The sequence below is a fragment of the Salvelinus sp. IW2-2015 genome, unplaced genomic scaffold, assembly GCF_002910315.2.
Source record: "Salvelinus sp. IW2-2015 unplaced genomic scaffold, ASM291031v2 Un_scaffold3661, whole genome shotgun sequence".
In the NCBI taxonomy this organism is placed as follows: Eukaryota; Metazoa; Chordata; class Actinopteri; order Salmoniformes; family Salmonidae; genus Salvelinus; species Salvelinus sp. IW2-2015.
The window spans coordinates 57377-73948 of NW_019944938.1; the positions used below are offsets into that span (position 1 = coordinate 57377).

General features: G+C 42.3%; 2 protein-coding genes and 1 long non-coding RNA gene across 5 annotated transcripts in view; all 3 read left to right on the forward strand.

Moving 5' to 3' along the window:
- The window catches only part of LOC139025971 (tetraspanin-36-like), a 6658-nt gene extending 6291 nt beyond the window's left edge, over positions 1–367 (forward strand). The window contains exon 5 of the mRNA XM_070441246.1: positions 356–367. Within this exon, the coding sequence (XP_070297347.1) occupies positions 356–367 (12 nt within the window). The remainder of the gene's footprint in view (positions 1–355) is intronic.
- Positions 368–1059: 692 nt separating this feature from the next.
- Positions 1060–2057, forward strand: LOC112076289 (uncharacterized). The gene is made up of 2 exons (XR_002895150.2): positions 1060–1145; positions 1368–2057. It is a non-coding gene; the product is annotated as an uncharacterized lncRNA (long non-coding RNA).
- A 1517-nt stretch (positions 2058–3574) lies between these two features.
- LOC112076286 (ELAV-like protein 1) lies at positions 3575–10981 on the forward strand. Of its 3 annotated transcripts, none has more exons than XM_024143125.2 (7): positions 3575–3680; positions 4510–4719; positions 6861–7077; positions 7742–7845; positions 8787–8940; positions 9027–9252; positions 9371–10981. In XM_024143125.2, the coding sequence occupies exons 2-7, from the start codon at positions 4684–4686 to the stop codon at positions 9693–9695; spliced, it is 1062 nt and encodes a 353-aa protein (XP_023998893.1). In that variant the 5' UTR covers positions 3575–3680; positions 4510–4683; the 3' UTR covers positions 9696–10981. The 3 variants fall into 3 exon arrangements, with proteins under 3 accessions (XP_023998893.1, XP_023998896.1, XP_023998897.1); XM_024143128.2 differs by having other exon boundaries at positions 6861–7044; XM_024143129.2 differs by lacking the exons at positions 3575–3680; positions 4510–4719; positions 7742–7845 and having other exon boundaries at positions 6956–7044.
- The last annotated feature ends 5591 nt before the right edge of the window (positions 10982–16572 follow it).

Sequence of the window (16572 nt, forward strand, 5' to 3'; positions counted from 1 at the left end):
ACACGGATCAGTCGTTCCTGTCCCTTTGCGAAAAAAAGCCCCAAAGCATGATGTTTCCACCCCATGCTTCACAGTAGGTATGGTGTTCTTTGGATGCAACTCAGCATTCTTTTGTCCTCCAAACACGACGAGTTGAGTTTTTTACCAAAAAGTTCTATTTTGGTTTCATCTGACATATGACATTCTCCCAATCTTCTTCTGGATCATCCAAATGCTCTCTAGCAAACTCTAGACGGGCCTGGACATGTACTGGCTTAAGCAGGGGGACACGTCTGGCACTGCAGGATTTGAGTCCCTGGCGGCGTAGTTGTTACTGATGGTAGGCTTTGTTTACTTTGGTCCCAGCTCTCTGCAGGTCATTCACTAGGTTCTGGGATTTTTGCTCACCTTTTCTTGTGATCATTTTGACCGCACGGGGTGAGATTCTTGCGTGGAGCCGCCAGATCGAGGGAGATTATCAGTGGTCTTGTATCTTCCATTTCTAATAATTGCTCCCACAGTTGATTTCTTCAAAACCAAGCTGCTTACCTTATTACAGATTCAGTCTTCCCAGCCTGGTGCAGGTCTCACATTTTGTTTCTGGTGTCCTTTGACAGCTTCTTTGGTCTTGGCCATGTGGAGTTTGGAGTGTGACTGTTTGAGGTTGTGGACAGGTGTCTTTTTATACTGATAACAAGTTCAAACAGGTGCCATTAATACAGGTAACTGAGTGGAGGACAGAGGAGCCTCTTAAAGAAAGAAGTTACAGGTCTGTGAGAGCCAGAAATCTTGCTTGTTTGTAGGTGACCAAATACTTATTTTCCACCATAATTTTGCAAATAAATTCATTAAAATTCCTACAATGTGATTTTCTGGATTTTTTTTCTCATTTTGTCTGTCATAGTTGAAGTGTACCTATGATGAAAATTACAGGCCTCTCATCTTTTTAAGTGGGAGAACTTGCACAATTGGTGGCTGACTAAATACTTTTTTGCCCCACTGTACATACACACTTGGGCAGCATTTCATTCCAGAGAGATGTCACTCTCCTTACCCAGTTGTGTGTGTGTCCTCTCCCTCAGGGCTGCCAGGTGAAGCTGGAGGAGGCCTTGCTTTTTGTTCTGCGCTTCATCATCTGGTCATCGCTGGCAGTGGCGCTAGTGGAGGTGGGAACCACTAGAGGGCACTGTGGGGTATAGTGGAACAACATAAGGGTCATGTAGCAAAACATTTTACAACAGAAAATAGAATTTTGTGTTTCTTATTGGACAAGATCAGGTACAGTAGTGCCTGGTGTAACCATACTGGTCTCTCTCTCTCTCTCTCTCTCTCTCTCTCTCTCTCGCTCTCGCTCTCGCTCTCGCTCTCGCTCTCGCTCTCGCTCTCAGACTGTAGGGTTTGTGAGTGTGGCTCAGCTGATGAGGGACCAGCCTCTGTTGGAGTATGGAATACTGGACAGGGAGTGGGCCTGAACCAGAGTGGCAGTATTCTGGACTGAGAATCTACTTTAGATATACTATGTCCTGGAACTTGGTAAAGTTCATGATGCTGTGGACCTTAAAGTTAATAGTTGTCTGGGCAGCTCCAGAGGCCCTAGGGTACCATTACAGGTAATTGATGTAATCATCCCCGATCTTGTTGGTGTAACTGCTTAAGAGTGATCATCTTTCTTTCATTAAACTAATGTATGTATACACATCCGTGAAGGGAGGAAGGAAGGTGTACTCTAAAAGTGTTGGAACGTGTCCTACACTTCTGCACACACTTCCTTCGTTTCATAAGGATCAACTGGAATATGTAATGGCCTCTGTTTTGGTTTGTTTGATTTTGTTCACTGATGTAAATACATGCTGGTTAAAGAAACCACTCCATCACAATAAATTGTCACATGTCCTGCAGATGATATATTAATGACATTTTTAAACTACCCTGCACGGCTTTTGAGTAATTGACTGGTTGATACTGTGCTGTGTGGCTATCGTGTGACTTTAACTTACCGGTTTGTATRTGGGGGATTCTGCAACTTCGGGCACTTTGGCCCTGCAAGCGTTCAGAAATTAAAAGTTATTGAAACACCATTTTTAACAGTATTATAATTGTCTTTGATTTGTCTAGATATAATATCCGATAATAGCTGCAATCGTCCTATTCAGGAATGTACACTACCATTCAAAAGTTTGGGGTCACTTAGAAATGTCCTTGGTTTTGAAAGAAAAGCAAWWTTTTTTTTTGTCCATTAAAATTGATCAGAAATACAATGTAGACATTGTTAATGTTGTAAATGACTATTGTAGCTGGACACGGCTGATTTTTAGTTTGATGGAATACGTAGGTGTACAGAGGCCCATTATCAGCAAACATCATTCCTGTGTTCCAATGGCACGTTGTGTTAGCTAATACAAGTTTATCATTTTAAAAGGCTAATTGATCATTAGAAAACCCATTTGCAATTATATTATCATGGCTGAAAACTGTTGTTCTGATTAAAGAAGCAATAAAACTGGCCTTCTTTAGACTAGTTGAGTATCTGGAGCATCAGCATTTGTGGGTTCGATTACAGGCTCCAAATGGCTGGAAACAAAGACCTTTCTTCTGAAACTCGTCAGTCTATTCTTGCTCTGAGAAATGAAGGCTATTCCATGTGAGAAATTGCCAAGAAACTGAAGATCTCATACAACGCTGTGTACTACTCCCTTCACAGAACAGTGCAAACTGGCTCTAACCAGAATAGAAAGAGTGGGAGGCCCGGTGCAAAACTGAGCAAGAGGACAAGTACATTAGGGTCTAGTTTGAGAAACAGACGCCTCACAAGTCCTTAACTGGCAGCTTCATTAAATAGTACCTGCAAAACACCAGTCTTGACGTCAACAGTGAAGAGGCGTCTCCGGGATGCTGGCCTTATTATTATTAATAATACCCATAACACAATATTTTAGTTGTCAGTGTTTATAAAAAATTCTACAAGAAATTATAGCCTGTTTGGAAATGACTGACAAAAGTATTCTCTACACAAGCAATATTTACATCACATCTGGACCAACTGTCTGCTGCAGCCATGTGTCACAGTAAGTTTCCATGGTAACTAAATTAACATTCTCTTGAAAAAACTTTGAGGAATTTGCCCTCAGTGGTGGAAATGACACCACTACCAAAGGACAGGTATATTTTGTATAAAAAAACAATATAAATGGCATACTCACAACAAATATTGATATAAGTTTTATTTAATTGACACTTTCTCTAGTAGATAACATGATATAATGTGTAATTATTAATGTTTTCTCATAGAAAAACATAGTAGAAGCTCAAAAGTCTGGGTCAGGGACAAGGACATAACAGTGAAATTTAGGTATAAAATGCATCTGAAAAGTAGCTAAAATACTTGATAGAGAGGTGTTCAAAATATCCGGGGTGATTGTACTGTGAACTTAACATATAAAGAATAAAAACATATATGTTTAAATAAAATCCCCAAAATTGCCTCCGAGGACATAGAAGTGCCCGTAGTTGCAGAATCACCCTGGTATGTAGCCACATCTGTAATTGGCAAGGGCAGTAACAAATCATTTGCAGAGGTGGGCGTGGAACTGCCTTCGTCACCGGTCCTCCCTTGATTTTGGTGCCTTCGAGAAGGAGCTGTCAGCTAACGTTAGCTAGCTAAAACAACGGAACGAAAGAACAGCACCAAGGACAAAAAGCTGGTAAGTTAGCTATATGGTTGTCGAACTAGCTATATTATAGTAATCCAGTTGTTGATTTACAATTTCGCTCTGCTATAACAAAGCCGAATGCCAGCCATGCAGGTTTGGAGGCCCCACCAGTGCCAGCTAGCTAACCACAGATAGAATGATATTTGAGCAATTTTCCCCCCCAGTTTGGCTAATCTAGCTAGGTGGCTAACTGTAGCTAACAAGGCCCTGAGCAGGGTGTCGGGGTTTTAGGTGCGAGAGAGGGACCGCTTTCAACATAAGCTCGCGAAAATAAGGGAACGGTGGGCATATGGCCTAGTTAGCTAACGATTTCCTGTAACAATGTGTTCGCTAATTAGCTGGGCAATGTCCATTAGTTTTGCGTTAGCAAATGTTATTTTCTTCCTTTTGCAGTTAGGAAAGTAGTAGTAGCTGCTGCTAACTAGTTATTAACTAGGCAGCTAGTAAGCAACCAACGTGTTCACGCCCCCTTGCGTAAATAGTTGTTAGTAGATATGTATATAACTCGCTAGGTACTAACGTTAGCTAGCTCACACAAACTAGTAACTAACGTTACGGTTCGAATGTTTTGCTCTTATTTGTCTACAGTAGTGCTCGATGTGGTAACCTTAGCCACAAACAGGCCAAATCTAGCTACAGTAGTTGGCTAATACGTTAGTTCGCCAACTTGCTAGCTAGTTACTGTCTGTGTACAGTCTAGTTGCTAACTAAACATGCCACAAATCATAAGTAATCAAGATAATAGTCGTAATAGCTCAGTGGTCGTAGGTTAGTTAGCCACTCAGGGACTAACAAAAGAATGCTCTGCTCTTCTTCACAGGTGCGTCAGAAGGGGGAGACCCAATTTACCGTTTCGTTTTTGTTTAGGTCATTACTCATTTTGTTTGAAAACAAACCCTACCTCCTCTTCACCCCTATTATTTTTTTGTTMGTCCCATATACATTATTTTGTTTGTGATACCTCCTCCAGCTTTGGGAGCAGTGKGGGGTCTTCATGGCTGTTCGAAGAGGCCACATCAGGTACCTAAAAGTGAGTATGACTTTTCCCATTGGGGGAGGATCTAGATCAGTCCTGAAGTAATTATATTGMAACAACTGTAATCTAGCTAGCTATTTAATCAGATTGCATTAATATGTTATGCTTTGGCCCATGGTTTTCAAATGTGTTGTTAATAAACAAATTGATGTAATAAATGTATCACTAGTCACTTTAAACAATGCCACTTTATATAATGTTTACATACCCTACATTACTCATCTCATATGTATATACTGTACTCTATACCATCTACTGCATCTTGCCTATGTCGTTCGGCCATCGCTCATCCATATTTATATGTACATATTCTTATTCTTTCCTTTACACTTGTGTGTATAAGGTAGTTGTTGTGAAATTGTTAAATTACTTGTTAGATATTACTGCACGGTCGGAACTAGAAGCACAAGCATTTCGCTACACTCGAATGAACATCTGCTAACGATGTGTATGTGACCAATAAGATTTGATTTGATTTAAACACTGGGGTTTCAATATCACTCTATACACAAGCATCATAAGAGGAAGTGTTTGAGTATCTACACTTATAATACATATTTATACCAGTATGTTAATATCTCGCAAGTAGAGAAAAAGGCATAGAAATGATCCTTGTAGTCAGACCCATCAGTATTGGTCATCATGTTTACTAGTGAAATACAGCAGTTTCATTCATCCAAGGGCCTGCTGGATGGCTAACTGTCTTACCCCACAGAATACACAATCAGATAGAGCTCCATTCATTCAGAGGGGCTGTCAGAACACAGCACTGAGGCCTGGTCAAGGGGATGCAATGTTCAGATCGGTGGTAGCAGCTAGCTAACCCTCTTCACACTGGGCAGGGGTCGTGTTGGAGTTCAGAAATCTGCATTTTCAAAACTCAGACCAGAAAAAAATCTGTTTTTAAACTATTTCTCCTGAGTTTTATATTGAAAGTTGTTTTTTGTTGTTGCTTCACTAGAGTGATGGGGGGGGGGGGGTGCACAACTATAGTTTTGCTTCACAGGAAACACAGTGCAATACATTCTGCAGAAAATAGCTTCATTTTCATCAGATGGCAACAGAAGTGCAAGCCTATTTGGCTAGCAGTCACACAGATACCTTGCTTTCTCATATGTAAGAAAATGTATTTCTTGCAAAAAAAAAGTTACATGGTCATCATATTTCTAATGTTTATCAGAAAGAATGTAGCCAGGTACATTTCCTAATGTTTTGCTTCAATTTAATTGAGCATTTTACCATAAAACCGTTGCGTTTTACCGGAGAAAATGAGCCTACACCTAGAAAACTAACGGAGAGAAGTAGCTACACATCAGTCAGTGCTGTCTGCTCAAATAAAGCCCGTTTGCGAAATCTCATCTGAGTGGGGAAGTGCAACGGAAGCAAAAATTTGGCTGATACTGAGCAGGAATTACAATAAGCTTTTTACATTTGCTTTTACAAAACGCAGCAAGATACACATTTTTTATTTTCTGCGTGAAAAACGCAGAATTCTGCGTTAACGTGACCCCTGCTGGGTAAGCAGGCGTTTGCTCACAAGGCCTGTTCTAACATCCATGATGGCTGATTCTACTAATCAACGCCTCAAAGCTTCTCCGGAAGGAATGGTTGGTTACCCCTGGTTTAGAACTCTTGTCAGTGGGATGAAGTGATTTAGAACGCTGCAGAAATAAATGAAATGTGTTGGGGCTGACGGGGAGTTTCTCCATTCTACACAACCATCTCAATGTTCTGTGACGTTTGTGGTCTCTGGATCTCAACCTCTTGTCKCAGAGCAGTGTCGGGGTTGGCTGGGTATAGGTGTGTTTTAAAAAATGATGTGTGGTCCATGATTATGTAGCTGAGAGTTGAGTCTGGCTGTAAAAGTACTGCAGGTGATTGATTAACTTGTGGGTTCGAGGAGCTACAGTCACTGCTACCAGCCACGATGGTGGTCCTAAATCTGAGGCGTAATTAGGCTCTGTAGATTAGGATGCTATGTTTACAATGTTGCATGTAGAATTGTATGAATATTATATATTGTTTTCCTTTAATGATTTAAAGTCTGCATCCRGTTGACGTTTCAGCCATGCTGGTTTACTTCCGAATGCCTGTTTTTCTCTTAACTGTGCCCCCTCTCTCTCTCCCCTCCCCAGGAGGTGTATGACATGTCCAACGGCTACGAGGATCACATGGGAGGAGGAGATGAGGTGACGGATGCCAAGACCAACCTGATAGTCAACTACCTTCCCCAGAGCATGAGCCAGGACGAGCTACGCAGCCTCTTCAGCAGCATTGGCGAGGTGGAGTCCGCCAAGCTCATACGGGACAAAGTGGCAGGTACGGAACACCTTGTCCCACAATGCACTACAGGTGTGTGACCTCTGACCTTGGAGTAGAATGGATGGAGGAGTTGGTCTGTGTGTAGGGCTCACATTTTACAGGGGTGTGTTTGGTGAACATTTTTGCTATGTTGCGTCCTACTGAACACGACTCGGGTACCTTTTAACAAACCGTGGGGACCCCCATAATTGTTGAAATTTTACGAAGGGCACCTCCATAACATGTTTGTTCAAGCCAACCAGTCAGTGTGTAGAGTAACTGGTGTGCTGCCCTGTCTGCCTCTTGTAGGTGTATGAGAACTGCTGATGAGACAGACATCTTTGACATGCTCACTAGTAACTTTGTGGTGAGATGTTTGTGGTATCTATGCAAACAGCTTCATGTCATATGTTCTGTTTAGGACTATGTCTCGCTGCAATTTGAACATTTGTCCTCCACTAGTTGTGTTTTTTTGTATAAGGCTGTTGGTGTAGATATTTACCCATGCTCTCGATCTGTCCGTGAGGGGCTCGGCTTTCCTTATTCCAGGAAAACAGTCCAGTTAGGTTGAAGCCTATTTCTTTGTGACTTGTTTTACGACCAGCATGCATTGTGTAGATTTGTTTTGTTGAATCATTTATTTCACCAGTGTGCCGATTTATTTGAAACTATACAACGTTTTTTTTATTTTATTGTTTTCCTTTTTTTTCTCTAGGCCACAGTTTAGGGTACGGATTTGTTAACTATCTTACCCCTAGCGATGCAGAAAGAGCTATCAATACTCTGAATGGACTAAGGCTACAGTCTAAAACTATCAAGGTAACGTGCAATAAGGTGTTCCTACAGTACTGTGTCAACCCAACCATGTCATGTCATTTAAACTAGCCCTTCTCTACTGAGGCTGACCGGCAAATCCACCCCTAGACGCTTCCTCCTAGGCCCTCCTATGGATCTGAAAGGATTGTGTGGGTGTTAGCAATATGGTGTTATGTTAGCCGTTCTTTTCCCTTTGCTAATACCAACCCATTCGTTTCAGACGGGCATGTAGTGCCAGTGGTTCAGGGTTGGATTTGGGAATCGGCGTTAGTATGGGTCTATATTAGACAGGACAAGACCGCGTCTGATAGATCACTGGCCCCGCTTCTGACGGATGGAGTAGAGAAGTGCAACCGTATTTTCAGCCTTATTGAGGACTAAACTTTATTTACATTTCTTTATTCAGCACCACTACTTCAGGTTGATATTTTTACACGTTCATTTATGATTTTAAGTTTGGAACTTTTTATTTGGTTTGGTACGCGAGAAAAAAACCACACTCCTTAATGTTTTTCCCTATGTTGATTTTGGTACTATAATAGTAGTTTARGTCATTTTGAAACTTGGAAACTCCTACTTCGATATTGCCCACCACGGTTTACTAAGGGAATGTTTTTTCTACGTAAAAGCCACAATGGTCAGTCAAGGCACCTTTTTTCACTTTTTAATTTTCTAGTTTTGGAGACATTACTCATGAAGGCTTTATAAAAGTAAACTCATGTTTTTGTAAATTCAAAACATAAGGCAATTACAAAACATTAATTTGCCAAGATTGCATAAAAATATACAAACATAATAAAACCAACCTTCCAACATCCACTTTTATTTGAAAGTAATTTCTCATTTCTGGCTAGATATAATTCAGTGTTGTGTGTAATCAGTGTGTAGTACTGAGGATATTGTCAGTGGTGTTTAATGTGCTCTGTGCTGCCCTCTGGTGTTAGGTTTCATATGCGCGGCCGAGCTCTGACACCATTAAAGACGCCAACCTGTACATCAGTGGCCTGCCCAAGACCATGWCCCAGAAAGACGTGGAGGACATGTTCGCTCGCTACGGACGCATCATCAACTCCCGGGTGCTGGTCGACCAGGCCTCGGGTAGGACCACACAGACACACACTCTAGAACCAGGCCTCGCTGTGTTCGTCTGTCTCTCAGCTGAACCTGTTCATTTCTTTTCCCAGGCCTGTCTCGGGGGGTGGCGTTCATCCGGTTTGACAAGCGAGCAGAGGCCGAGGACGCCATCAAAGACCTGAACGGACAGAAACCCCCCGGATCTGCTGAGCCAATCACAGTGAAGTTTGCTGCCAGCCCCAACCAGGCCAAGAACACTCAGCTCATKTCTCAGCTCTACCACAACCAGGGACGACGCTTTGGAGGGCCAGTTCACCACCAGGCTCAGAGATTCAGGTAACAGACACACACACACTGGAAGTGTTGTCCTCTCTCAGGTTCTCTAAAAGGAGTGTGGAGCACATCAGTGAAGAGAGACAGAGTGGTAACCCTAGCCCCCTCTGTCCTCCCCCAGYTTTTCTCCGATGTCTGTGGACCATATGAGCGGTATGTCTGGGGTGAGTGTGRCGGGGAACGCCACCTCTGGCTGGTGCATCTTCATCTACAACCTGGGCCAGGACGCCGACGAGGGCATCCTGTGGCAGATGTTTGGGCCCTTCGGCGCCGTCACCAACGTCAAGGTCATCCGRGACTTCAATACCAACAAGTGCAAAGGCTTCGGCTTTGTTACCATGACGAACTACGAGGAGGCCGCCATGGCGATCGGCAGCCTCAACGGTTACCGCCTCGGGGACAAGATCCTACAGGTGTCGTTCAAGACCAGCAAAGGCCACAAGTAGAGAGAGAAGAGGGAGGGGAGGTGATAGAGGGAGGAGAGAAACCTCACACTAGGCTTCTAATATGGAGGGTAAATTGCCTCAGTTTGACAAAACAAACTTGTTTTTAGCCTTCTCACTAAGCCCATTCTCACTCTGCATCGTTGTACTAGTCTAACAGAGAGTCTAGGCTGAGTTTGATATTTCTCTTGTTTTTTTTACTCATGATTTGGGATGTTCCAAACGCAGTTATCTATGTCCATCCTGATATGGTGACCAATTTCACAATTCAAGACTAGATTGTTTTTCCTGTGAGACTAAACTAGTGTCACTATGTGCCATATGAATGGTAGGACCACGGTAGGGACTTGGAGAAGGATGCGCCACATTCATACGTCTAGTCCCCCACTGTAGGAGGAAGCATGKTGTCTTAGACGCTGGTTCCAGTGTAGACATAGATGCCTTAAGMTAACCACCCTGTCAAGCCATCCACTGTCTCCAGCCATTTTAAAAGGAAAGCACTTTTTAAATCCTTATTATATAATGTCAGAGCGATAGTCAGCTGTTTTGACGTAAACCATACATTGGTCTTCTCTCACCTTGCGGATTCAGTTTTATACACCGCACGTTAGGTACTGGATGGTACCATTACATAGCAGCGTGTGTGTCCCTTTTTGGGGGTCTTTTAAAAGTTGACTCTCTGAGGGGCCATGTAAAAAAAGGTCTGGAGATTTTAAAGTAGGAACATGTTTAAGAAGGACCAAAGAAATGGAAGGATATGATCCCAGGGCCTGTATTCACATGCTGATCTAGGATCAGTTTGGCCTTCTAGATCATTAATAAGTAAGATTTATATGGACAGGAGCTGATCCTAGATCAGCATTCAGTCCTCTGAGAAGCTTTTGTGAATAGGGAAGATGCTTACCGTTATMARTKATTTCCCCTCACCAGTAGTAGTTGGGACATCTGAACAACCGGTACGAAGGCTGAATCTAACAGAGTGGGGCAACACAGCTCTCTCATCCAGTTTGCTGTTTTTGTAAAAAAAAAAAAAAGTTTTCTCTAACTTTTTCTTGAATTTTCTTTCTGAGAGACTAACTTTTATTTTTTTCGTCGAAGCGTAGACTACTGATCGGAGAGTTAAAGAGTTGTTTTTTGTTTTTTACTGCTCATCTCGAGCTAAAGAAGAATTTACGGCCTTTGTGATTTATTTTTGTTGGTATAGATTTTTGTTTTGTTTTTGGTCCTTTTTGTTTTGATTGTTTTACTTTGAACATGCAATCATTAAATTTTATTTAGATTTGACTCAACGTTTTGGTTTTGTTTCTTTTATTCAGGTTTTGGTTTGTGGATTTTCTTTGTGGTTTTCTGTTTTGATTGTAGGAGCTGAGGGAAGCTACAGACACCAGACTGCTGTTATGATGACACTACTCACCCCACTCCCATTGGGGTATTACAGGATGTTTGAATGGTCAACATCATAAGGTTTAGCTAGACTCTCTAAGATGGTCTGAAGGGCAGGAGGATGCCATCTCCAGCGTAAAACACCTCAGACGTTGGCCTTATTTTCATTCCAACTTGTGTGTGAAACATGAGGCGGAGGCCTTTCAGGGTTTCWAAGATGGGAGTCCTCCAGTTGAGGTACAAAGTCTTGTTTCATGTTAATAGGATCTAGGAGTTACTGATGAACCCATAAGGAATAGTCTGTTCTAATACTGTTACTGCAGGAGGCAGTTTGTCACTGATGGACCAAACAGTCATCCTGAGAAACTGTCTGCCATTTTAGAAATGTGCAATAACTGAAAAACTTGGGTTAAAGAAAAGCTCAACCCAGGCATATTCAAGTGATGTTTCAGGAAGAAGACTGGCGGTTGGTTTTAACTTGGGTTAAAGAAAAGCTCAACCCGGGCATATTCAAGTGACGTTTCAGGAAGAAGACTGGCGGTTGGTTTTACATCAAGCGTATATTCCTACATCTGTTTTTAACATAACTTGTTTGTGCACTTTTCATCACTAAGGCATTTTCTATGTAGGTTTGAGGGTGTAGTACTGTAGTCTGTTGGAGAGTAAATAACTTGACTACAGCAGCACCACAACACAGGATCAGAGAACTGGCTTTAGTTAGAAGTTTCCTGCTGCAGCAGATCTAGGATCAGTTTACCCTTACACAGTCCTAACCTTCACCATAATGGGTGACACTTGTTTTAGAAAATTAGAGGCTTGTCTCCTGGACTTTCAATAGAGATTCTCCATTGAGGATGATTTTATTTCCAGGAGTAGTCTTAATCTGGGTTCTGGGAACAGCCTAGAAACCAAACTTGATAATTCTCTCTCTTCTAAATGTGTTYTGATCTCTGTCTTCTATCTTCAGATCTGTAAAGCCTTACTAGCTTCCACACGCGGACAAAAAATAACGCTCCTGTCACAGGAATATCCTCTCTGTAGGCCTCAAGTTAGTCACTATTCTTTTTTTGAAGGAGAAGAAGATTGAAGTTTCTCATGGAACAGTCCTGAACAGAGTGCATGCAATACGTGGTGGGTCTTTTAAAAGAATTCTGGACCAGAAACGCTACTACTGGTTATGCTGAGCCAGAAACGGCACTAGAGAGAGTGGTTATTCTGAACCAGAAACGGCACTAGAGAGAGTGGTTATTCTGAACCAGAAACGGCACTAGGGAGAGGGTTATTTCGAACAGAAACAGGCACTAGAGAGAGTGGTTATTCTGAACCAGAAACGGCACTAAGAGAAGAGTGCGTTATTTCTGAACCAGAAACGGCACTAGAGAGTGGTTATTCTGAAACCAGAAACCGGCACTAGAGAGAGTGGTTTATTCTGAACCAGAAGAAAACGCACGGTAGAGAGAGTATTCTGAACCAGAAACGGCACTAGAGAGAGTGGTTATTCTGAACCAGAAACGGCACTAGAGAGAGTGGTTATTCTGAACCAGAAACGGCACTAGAGAGAGTGGTTATTCTGAACCAGAAACGGCACTAGAGAGAGTGGTTATTCTGAACCAGAAACGGCACTAGAGAGAGTGGTTATTCTGAACCAGAAAACGGCACTAGAGAGAGTGGTTATTCTGAACCAGAAACGGCACTAGAGGAGAGTGGTTATTCTGAACCAGAAACGGCACTAGAGGAGTGGTTATTCTGAACCAGAAACGGCACTAGAGGAGAGTGGTTATTCTGAACCAGAAACGGCACTAGAGAGAGTGGTTATTCTGAACCAGAAACGGCACTAGAGAGAGTGGTTATTCTGAACCAGAAACGGCACTAGAGAGAGTGGTTATTCTGAACCAGAAACGGCACTAGAGAGAGTGGTTATTCTGAACCAGAAACGGCACTAGAGGGGAATGGTTATTTCTGAACCAGAAACGGCACTAGAGGAGAGTGGTTATTCTGAACCAGAAACGGCACTAGAGAGAATGGTTATTCTGAACCAAAAACGGCACTAGAGAGAGTGGTTTATTCTGAACCAGAAACGGCACTAGAGAGAGTGGTATTCTGATACCAGGAAACGGCACTAGAGAGAGTGGTTATTCTGAACAGAAACGGCACTAGAGAGAGTGGTTATTCTGAACCAGAAACGGCACTAGAGAGAGTGGTTATTCTGAACCAGAAACGGCACTAGAGGGGGAGTGTTCCACTTGCTTGACTCTGTTCTCATCCTTTTGATATTTTTTTATTGAGTTCTACTAATCAGCTCTTGCTTTGCTAGCTTCTCAGAGTGCTACTATGTTGAAATGCTAGTGGGTTTACTGGAGTAAATAGATTATGGTTAACTGTTTTTAGCCTTAATGTATGTGGGAGAGATGGAAGAACGTGACAACAGCAGTGGAGGCACAAAGATGTCATTTATTTGACTTGTATGTAGTTTTACATGTTTGTACATTTTTTTGTGTTTGAGTGTGTTCCTTTTGACTTTTTTAATGGATTCATTTTGATTTCCTGTTTGGTTTTGAATGAAGGCCTGTTCAGAACCAGTCTAACACACAATTACTTTGAATAAAATATCTGTAAGCTTTATAAAGCTCAGCAGGATCGTCCTTTTGGCTTATTGTGTGTACTGTGAGGTGGGGGAAAAGTTATGCTCAAATCATTACATTTCAAATTTGATTAGAAAATAACAATGTACAGGACAAGTATCTTGCAGTCATTTTCATTTGTACATAAAAACATTTTGAGAAGTTTCTTCCAGATCCTAGGTGGTCAAAGATGTACATTACAGTGAAATCTACTGTAAATCTACCAATAAGACATTGAAATATCAGTTAACCATTCTGTGTTTGTTATAATTAGGTTGACAGGTAACGATGAGAGGTTTTACCCCTAGTCACTGACTATATTTAAACACATTTTCAGTATAAAGTTCTGTCAATTTCAGCACTTTCATGGTTGCAACATTCTCAGCAACAGTGACTGGTTATTGAGAACATTTTAAGGCAACTCCAAAACCTGACTGCAAAATGAAAAATGTGCAAATGCAACATTTTAAGTTTAAACCATATTTTTTTWAATTAAATAAACTATGACTAAATAATCAATAGTCACTCACATTTTTGTTAAACTACTGTTATATCTCTAGAACCCTCAAACTCAACTRTGGACCTCGAAGTRGGTTCCACTGCATGTTTTCATTGTTCCCCTCTAATCAGGGCCTGATTTAGACCTGGCACACCAGATGGGTGTAATTAATGATCAGGTAGAACAGAAAACCAGCTGGCTCCAGACCTCACAGYGTAAGAGTTGAATACTCCTGCCCTAAATATTGTATCTTCATGCAAGTATCCATAACCATTCTGATACCAAACAAGGTTTCAAAAAACTCTGTGAAAGTGCTTGTCATCTGTCTTTACAGTCACCAGTACATTGAACCAAAATGGTGTCCATAATGCCACCTGGTTGCCTWAAAAGTGCGCTGTGCTGCAGTACATTGTGGCACCAAAATGGTGTCCTGAGTGGAATCTGCATTGAGCTAAAGAAGGAAAACTGACTCGGACATAACATGCACCCTAGTGGACCTACTGTATAAGTCCCTGTCACTGGTAGGTTACAGTAGCCTAGATAGCCAGTCACAAAACGATGAGGAAAACCTGCTTCCTCATCATGGCACAGGTGTGATCATCAGACAGCAAAAAGTTGAACATTTACCAGACACTAACCAAAGCGACTTACTGCATGTGCAGGAATCAACCACACAACAATTAGTGGTGTGAGCACATCATCAACCAACTGATCCATCAGAGAGAATGATGAAGACATCACAGTCAACTCCTGATAAATGCACATCAGAAAAGTGCAAACTCTGTTTCAGTGCAGGGTTGTTTCCCAGTCCCATTGTAATTCCCCAGTCCAAAGCCATTGATATCAGGACAACTCTATGTATATTCATGTAAATAGAAAGTTCTCTGTGTTGAAGGCGGGCAGTGCCCCCTGCTGTCTGTCCAGTGAAAGTGTCTCAGACCAAACAGTTTGTAGCAGGMGACGGGTTTGTTTGTGACAGCATGTAGAAGGGGACTGGTTTCTCTGTGATACGGGTTGCAGCCGGGGACCGGTWTCTTTGTAACACAGGTCACAGGTTGTAACAGGGAACAGGTTTCTCCTAAACCTGACACAGGTTGTAAGTGGGGCCAGATCTCTCTGTGACACAGTCACCTTCCACCTCGTAGACATAGTCACAGCGATGGGCATAGTCCATGAGAGGAGCCTCGGACAGCCAACCCCTCTACAATAAAAACTAATACGCACCTTTACACTTGGACCCCAGCACTACCCCTCATACAATACAACTATATACAACCCCTTACAACTGCCCAGCCCCTAACCCTCTACAATACAACCTCTATACCACCTTTACACTGACCCCAGCCTAACCCCTCTACAATACAACTACTATACACCTTTACACTGAACCCCAGCCCTAACCCTCATACGAATACAACTCTAATACCCTTTACAACTGACCCAGGCCCTAACCCCTCTACATACAAACTACGATACCACCTTACACTGACCCCAGCCCCTAACCCCTCTACAATACAACTAATTACCCCTTTACATTAGATCCCAGCCCTAAACCCCTCTACAATACAACTCTATACCCACCTTTAGCACGACCCCAGCCCTAAACCGCTTCGTACAATATAAACTATTATACCACTTTACCACTGACCCCAGCCCTACCCCTCTACAAACACTATATACTACCTTGTTACACTGACCCAGCCCAGAACCTCCATCTACATACACTCTATACTGACCTTTACACTGAACCCACCCTAACTCCTTCTTACAATACAACTATATAACCACCGTTACACTGACCCCAGCTCCGTAACCGCTCGTACAAATCAACATATTACCACTTTTTACACTGACCCCAGCCCAACCCCTCACACATACATACTATATACTACCTTACACTGACCCAGCCCTAACTCCTCTACAAACAACTCTATACCACTTTACACTGATCCCAGCCTAACCCCTCTACACATCAAACTCTTATACCACCTTTACACTGACCCCAGCCCTAACCGGCTCACAATACACACTAATACCACTTTTACACTGACCCCAGCCCTAACCCCTCTTACAATACAAACTTATACTACCTTTACACTGGACCCCAGCCCTAACCCCTCGTACAATACAAACTCTATACTACCTTTACACTGACCCAGCCCTAACCACTCTACAATACAACTCTGATACTTACCTTTACACTGACCCCACCTAACTCCTCTACCAATACAACTCATAATACTAGGTTTTAGCTGATGTTTTAACGCTCTTTGACTAACTTGTGTTCTCTCTCTCTCTCTGTGTGTGTTGTGTTGTTTTGTGCAGAGGGACACGGTGATCTCCTTCGGTGGCCAGAGTCATGTCCAGAGTGTCACTT